The sequence below is a fragment of the Cetorhinus maximus genome, chromosome 8 (assembly GCF_964194155.1).
Source record: "Cetorhinus maximus chromosome 8, sCetMax3.hap1.1, whole genome shotgun sequence".
NCBI classification, from domain to species: Eukaryota; Metazoa; Chordata; class Chondrichthyes; order Lamniformes; family Cetorhinidae; genus Cetorhinus; species Cetorhinus maximus.
Genome location: NC_135886.1, coordinates 77,233,865 through 77,241,075, shown reverse-complemented (window position 1 = coordinate 77,241,075; position 7,211 = coordinate 77,233,865). Strand labels below are relative to the sequence as shown.

The 7,211-nt window shown below is 43.5% G+C and overlaps 1 protein-coding gene across 3 annotated transcripts in view; it reads left to right on the top strand.

Moving 5' to 3' along the window:
• The first annotated feature begins 306 nt into the window (after positions 1-306).
• Positions 307-7,211, top strand: part of LOC144683746 (uncharacterized) — a 46,550-nt gene continuing 39,645 nt past the window's right edge. The window contains exons 1-2 of one of the 3 annotated variants that reach the window (XM_078547090.1): positions 307-528; positions 857-1,085. In XM_078547090.1, the coding sequence (XP_078403216.1) occupies positions 955-1,085 (131 nt within the window). In that variant the 5' untranslated portion in view covers positions 307-528; positions 857-954. Of the gene's footprint in view, positions 529-614; positions 1,086-7,211 lie in introns of those variants that run through there. The other 2 variants (XM_078547088.1, XM_078547087.1) reach the window with 2 other exon arrangements.

The following is a 7,211-nucleotide window of genomic DNA, read 5'->3' as shown; positions in this document are numbered from 1 at the left end:
TTGAGCTGTTGGGCCCAGTGGCTGTTTCTATGCTGTAGATTCGATGTTACAGGACGTACAGGGTGAATTCACTCTATCACGCCAGACCTGACTCACAGCTGCAGTCATCGCTTCAGTGGGTTGGCTTTTAAGTGGAAAGTACAACTTTGAAATAATAGACATATGCCTCGGAAAGTACACTTTTTTTCCGGGCGGTGAAAAGGACACAGTAGTCATCGTTACACAATGAACTGACCAAAAAGACAAGGTCGGTGGCGTGGGCTGTTAGACAAGAACATTGCGTGTGCTCACAATTGCCACATGTGCAGATGAGTTGGGACTGCAATACGGGGGAAAGGGTGAGGGTTGTGACCCGCAGCAAAACTGGTCAGTTCATTAATCAAACCCAAAACCAAAACCCACGATCAGCTCATTTTGAAGTTCTGCTAGGGATCGGACAATCTCTTCCGCTTTCCTTTATGTTCGGAAAGTCCCGGGGCATTTTCTAAAACCGCAGAGATCACATCCGCCCAACTTTGTAGCCTCAGTGTATGTATTCACGTGATGAAAAGGTTTTTTTTAAATAATGGGCGTTTTGCATCCACATGATAACACCCAGTGTTTTGGAAAAGAGTGAGCTGAAAGTGATTGACTGAAGAACTGGTATAAGATTTACTTATGATTCAAAATTATAAGATAAATATGAATCATTCGCAGGTCCTGGCTACTTTCAAACGGTCGGGTTTCCTTTCGTTTGTTTTAATATAAAATTAGGAGGGTTGTTAACGCCGGGTATTCAGCTGGTCTGTACAACTTGCACCTGATGCTGAGTAAATTTCCTCCTGAAACTGAATCAAAGCCACTTCCTCTTTTGCAGCATGTAGGTTGAAGATTCGGTGACAGGGGACTGGGATTTTTGTAGATAACCGGAGGGTCAGGGGAGACTGAAGTCTGCGGCTAGACTGTAATTGAAGAATGGAAGGCCAAGTTGTCTTGCTGCCCCACTCCGCTCACAGCCTTGAGCTGCAGCCGATCCTCGACAAAGTTTCCAAGATTCACCAGGGGGAGGAAAGAAAAGACGCCATAACAGCTGAAATTACTTTTGGGTGAGTTGATTGTCAACTTTTTTAATACAGACCTTCTTCCATCTCCCCTATCCTCTACAGCTGTAGCCACCAGCTAACCCCCCCCCCCCCCCCAAAAAAAAAGAGGAAAATGAGGCAGGATTCAGGGGTCCTTAACTAGATCTGAATTTTTGAGTAAGCACAGGGTTAAGTTTAGCGCTGAGGCCTCCTATGGTCAAATAGTTTGCTGTCGAGGTTCAAGTGTGAAAAATTGTCACTCGAGTGAGATATGCGAAGATACTAGAGTCCAGCAAGGGAGAAGAAACACTTAGCAGACAAAAAAGTTGGCAAAAGTAAAACATTTTCTAAATTTAAAATATTCTTAATGCTGTTATGTATAGAGTTTAATTGCTTAATGAGTTTAATTGTGATTAAACCTCATCATGAAATATTAAAACCAGGTATTCCAACTTTCAGAATCCCATTTCAGTGAGTCACTGCCAAACCAGTTTCGAAATGCTGTATGCAAGCTCATTAAGATAATTTTTATTGTGTGTTTTTATTGAGGCACATCTAGGTAGGGAATTTTAGTTTATGATGGCATTTCAATCATGGAGATGGCTGAAGATTTTGCTTGTCGTCTATTTTTGCTATTTCCTTACTTTTTGTAGAATAATAATGTGATATGCATTGAATCCCCTCAATTTCACAACACTTCAGGTATTCTACAGACAGAATTGTATTCCTCTGAATAAAACTTGAGGGGCAGTAGAATCTAGACACAAGATAGTCCTGTAAATTAGGAGCAGTTAGGAGATCTATTTTAAAAACATGAGCCAAAAGATAGGTTGCCATTTCACAGAGCTCGTGAAGAAGCCTAAACCTGTATTTCAGGCATTTCTGGATTCACACACCAGTCACAAAGTTAGTTTTGGGTAGCATATAACTTATGCCTCTATCAGTTTATTTACAAAACTGTTAATGTGTAATCTGTTATTTTCATGATTCTCTGACCTAATTTTAATGTTTATTTGTTTCCTACAAAAACTAACAACTTGTTGATTTTCAAATCGCTTTCTCCTTTGATAATTAACCATAAAGTATTTTCCAAATCATCTTTGTCAGCTTTCATGGTCCCTTTACGGAGATGAATTTAAAAAAAAACACTTTTGTGGGTAGCGAACTAATATTAAAGGCCCTTTGTTTTCAACCAAATGAACACTCAGATATGCAAGACCGATATAGTTGTATCATGGGTTCATTTTTGCGTGGCTAAAAAATATGTATGCTCTTTGAAAGCATTAATCCTTATCTCTCTTATAATTAAAATAATAGTTAGGAGTCAGATAACAACAGCAACGCCAGTCCTTAAGCAACACCAAAGCCTCGTAATTCAACAAAAAATAAAAACAGGGATGGGCCAATAACTTTTGCTGAGGAAACTGTTCAAAATCCATTTTTGAGTTTATTCAAATTAGTCAGGCATATTAAACCTTAAACATTTGCATATTGAATCTCCTACCTTTGGATGTTTGGTAATGGTTGATATGAAATGATATAAGATGTATTTTATTGTTTTTTTTATACCTTAAATGAGCTCTGGCAGTCAGTTCAGACATATGGGTTGAAACCCTAGCCAGTGTTTTGAAGTCAATGCGTTGAAATCACATTCTGTGAAATAAGTAACAAATTTTAATCTTCTATTCACATGACATTCACCTCTGCTGTTATAACAAGGGAATGAACCACTTAAAATGAATGGGCTCACATCTTTATTAAAATATTGCATGGAGCTGTCAACTTCAGTGACGACACAAAAATTGGACGCCCATTATGAAGCCAATGGGAATGAAAATTAAGAATTAAGTTGCTATTTGTGGAAGAGAATTCTGAATTCTGCCAACTTTTGCATGTAGAAGTGCTTCCTACATCACTCCTCAGGTTTGGATCTAATTTTTAGGCTATGGTCCTTTGTCCTAGATTCCCCAACCAGAAGGAATAGTTTCTCATTGTCTGTAATATTGGCTTCCCTTAGTTTTGATGAAATAACCTCTTCTGAATTCCAGGGAATGCAATCCTGTTTTATGTAATCTCTCCTCTTAATTTAGTTCAGGGCAGGATTTTCAGAGGCTGATGGGAGATGGGAGGGTGGGGGAGCGAAAACTGAGGTGGGCAGGCAAGTCATTTTGCGCTACTGGCCAGTGTTTTGGTCTGTCCGTTAAGGCCCCTTTCCCAAGCCAACTGGAATTTTCATCCCATTAGGGACATGGCCCTTGGGCCACAGCTGTGGCCACTAGCCGTCCAGTGGAGGAGTTGCCCCTTCACAATCACAGCTGGGCAGCTATGGCCTTTTTTAATTTAAATTTTTTTTACCAGATCTTCAGAAAGAAGATTGGCAGCTCCCACCTCGGTGGAGGATGGGGTTGATGATATACTATCACTGGAGGGCTTCTTATTGGCCCTCCATCTTTGAGAGCCCACCCATTGTCTTTAATTAGATGGCGAATACACCCTCTGACCACTAATTGACCAACCTAACATAAATAAATGCTAGGTAACTGCAGCAGACACAGTGCAGTGTTGGGACCCGCATTTGACCCCAATACCAGAGTCCCGACCAAAAATTAATAATGCTGTTCCAGGCATCATTCTACAGTAAATCTACGCTGCATTGCTGCATGGCCAGTATATCCTTCCTAAGTAATGGTGCCCAGAACTGAACACGGTACTCCAGGTGTGCTCTACCCAGGGTTTTGTATAGCTGTAGCTTGGCTTCTACCCTGAGAGAAGAATTTTCCCGTCAGCGAGCAGGGGCAGGGTCCGCTGTCCGATGCGTAAAATGACGTGCGGTGAAGTCGGGCAGGTGTCCTGACGTCACTCCGTGTCATTTAGATTTTCAGTTCGGCGAGCATGCAGCTGAACTATCAAAGGCCCATTAAGGTCATTTAAAACCTAATTAATTCAATTTAATGAGCTGCCCATCCAACCTCAAGGTTGGCGGGCAGGCAAAGAGCCCAGGCGGCCTTCGTGTTTTTCATAAAACCTCATCCGCGGGTGGGATGAAGTTTCATGAAGTGTTTTAAAATCTAATAAAAATGTATACATTATTCTTTGACATGTCCCAGCTCATGTGATAATGTCACATGAGAGGGCATGTTTTAAAAGTGTTAAGAACCTTTATTTAAAACTTTAGCACTGAAACAAATCTCCCTGAGGCACCTTTGTGCCCCGGGGAGATCTCTGTGCTCTTTCGCGCACATGCGCAAAAGAGCACAGGGAACCCCTCAGGGAATCCTCCCCCCCCCCACTCCTGCCCGCACAGGGAGTGCTCAGCGCTTCTAGACGAGTGTCACGCTGGGCGGGCCTTAATTGGCCTGACCACGTAAAATGACAGCGCGTCCCCAATTGGGGGCGCTGATCGGATTCGCACCCGCCCCCGCACAACCCCCCCCAAACAAGGGGAAATTTCTGGCCTTAAGCAGTGGAAAGCACAGCTGGTAATTGTGGAGCGATGAAAATTGGGTGCACAAGAAGCAATCAAGGGAGGAGTGTACGGATCCTGGAAGGTTGTCGGGCCAGAGAAAGTTGCAGAGATAGGTTGGGGCAAAACCAATGGCCTCTCACGTTCAACCTGTTTCTCTCCTTTTCTAACTGTTTGCCTCAGGAGGTTTGTTTAGTTTTAAAATTCAACTGGTTCTTTCTGAAAGTTGAACTATCACCATGTAAAATAAATCTGAATTTTTTGTTCTCTCTCTCTCATACATACAAACAGATATGCATACAGAACATATGCAGCTTTTAAAAAAAATACATTATAAATTTTACTTCAATAAAGCTTTTGAAATCATTCGCATATTTAATAACATTCAATGAGATACTACAGTACAGAAATTAAAGAAGATATTTCATCGTTGTAGCTGACTAAACAGTACTGAGATTCTGAAAAGCTGTTTATACTCAGGTTATACATTTCAGCTTTAGCTCTGAGAGGCACAACTTTGGTTTAAAAATATCAAATCAAGCTGAAGAAGTAGGTGGTATCAAGTAAAAACCATTCTGAAGGCTTTGCTGAACAAAAGTACAGTTCAATGGATAAGTTTAATTAAACTATGTAAAATACATATTTTTTTGTTTACATTTTATTTGAACCATATTTTAGACATTATAAATTTCAGTTACTGAGAAAATAATGCTTTGTGGGAACAAAAATAGTATCAAGAATCGTTTTGAACAATCGTGTGATCCTGATTGTTATTGCACCATCTGACAGAGTGACAAATTATATAACGGGCAGAATTTTCAAACTGATATGTGGGTCAGAACGGAAGTGGGCTGGCGCATAAACTCATGCTGTCAGCCAGCATGATGGTTTGCCAACACCTCCCCATCCCTCCGGCCATTTTCCTGGAGGCTGCCTCCAAGTGGTGTCAGGAACAGGCAAGTTGCCTGGCGGTAGCATTTGGCAACAGGCCAGGGAGCCAGGTCTCCAGACAAGCTTGGAGGCCCTCCCTGCCTGCCCAATGACAGCTATGACCGCAGGCCACTCTGTGGAGGGACTCCCTTCTATGCTGGTAGTCTGGCAGGTGTGGGCATAAGGTTTTTATTTGAAAAGTTTGAAAAATGCTGAAAGTGTGATTTAAGCTGGAGGCACTCTGTGGGCGGAAACATCCCAAATTTTCACAAAGTGCGGTAGTGGGTGGGACAAAGGACTTTTTACCCACTGGCTGCAATGGTGGCCTTCCACGCCGTATTGTCCCATTCCAGACGCATCCCCCCTCACTCAGAATGCATTCCCAAGAAACGTGCCAGGTCATTGGCGGAGCAGACTCTGATTCCAATGCTCTGCTGTCATCTCAGGCCTTCAGTAACCTGGGCATCATATTTAAAGGGTGCCCCTCCACAGAGCTCGTACTCTCTAGGGGATTGAAATTTGCTGCAAAGTCATGGCTGCATGAAACATGCTGCCTCTAAATTTAGCAACACCTCCCTCGGGTGCCCACTGGACACTTTGGAAGCCCGCCATGCAGTTATCTACCCAACTCTGGGCGAAGACCAGCAACTGAGGTCACCAATCCAGCATGAGAGGCAGTGGCAGTGGTGGTCAGCACCAATGCTGTGCAAAAGAGGGCACCCACACGGTGCCGAAAAAGAATGAATGATCTCCTCCATTCCGGCAGAGAAAGTCGCTCTTTAAATCACTCTCAACTCTCACACTCCCAAACCCATCACAAATCCACTGCTAGCTCAAGGGACATCACCACTCACTCTCTCACACACACCTTCATCTGTCCTGCGAATCATGTCCTCATCCTGCCCATGGTACCACTCACCACCCACACATGCCAGGCATTCTTCTCATCTGAAAAAAAAACAGAAAATGCTTGAAAAACTCAGCAGGTCTTACAGCATCTGCGGAATGAGAAACAGAGTTGATGTTTTGAGCCCACATTCTTCGAAACGTCAACTCTGTTTCTCTCTCCACAAATGCTGTCAGACCTGCTGGGTTTTTCCAGCATTTTCTGTTTTTGTTTCAGATTTCCAACATCTGCAGTATTTTGCTTCTTTCTTCTCAATTGGTCTGGCAGGTGTCCTGCTTACACTCTATCCATCTACATTCATGCAGGACAAGCTGGCACACAACAAAAGGGAGAGGTCGCAGACTGTTGGAGGAATGCCCAACATCAAGGTCCTCACAGACTTTGAAAATAGTCATCCAGCTGGCCAGTGACGATCTGGACCATTCTTATACTGACGTTCAGGCTGGTGATGCTCAATCAAGTGAGGGTCCAGCAGTGCAACATCCATCAGATAACCACGCTGTGAGTCAGTTCCCCTGTTCCGCAGTCCCCATGCCAAGCACTAATTATCTCTCCTTGTTTTCGCAGGCACATCTGGGAAACAGCCGAGGGGGTCCACAAGCCAGGTCATTGACTCAAGCCCCGAAGATATCTCAGAAGAAGAATCTGGTAACACCCTCATTGAAGACCCATCACAACGCTCACCCCCACCCTCCACCAGCGCAAAGACACACACCTCGGTGGGACCTGGTTCTAGAGTAGCCTCGGGGTCAAATTCTGCTGAGCACATCACACTGTCTGATTCACAGCAGGCGACGGCAGGGACTTCCTAGGTGTCCAGCAGGTGGAGGACTGCTGGAGGCCAGAAATC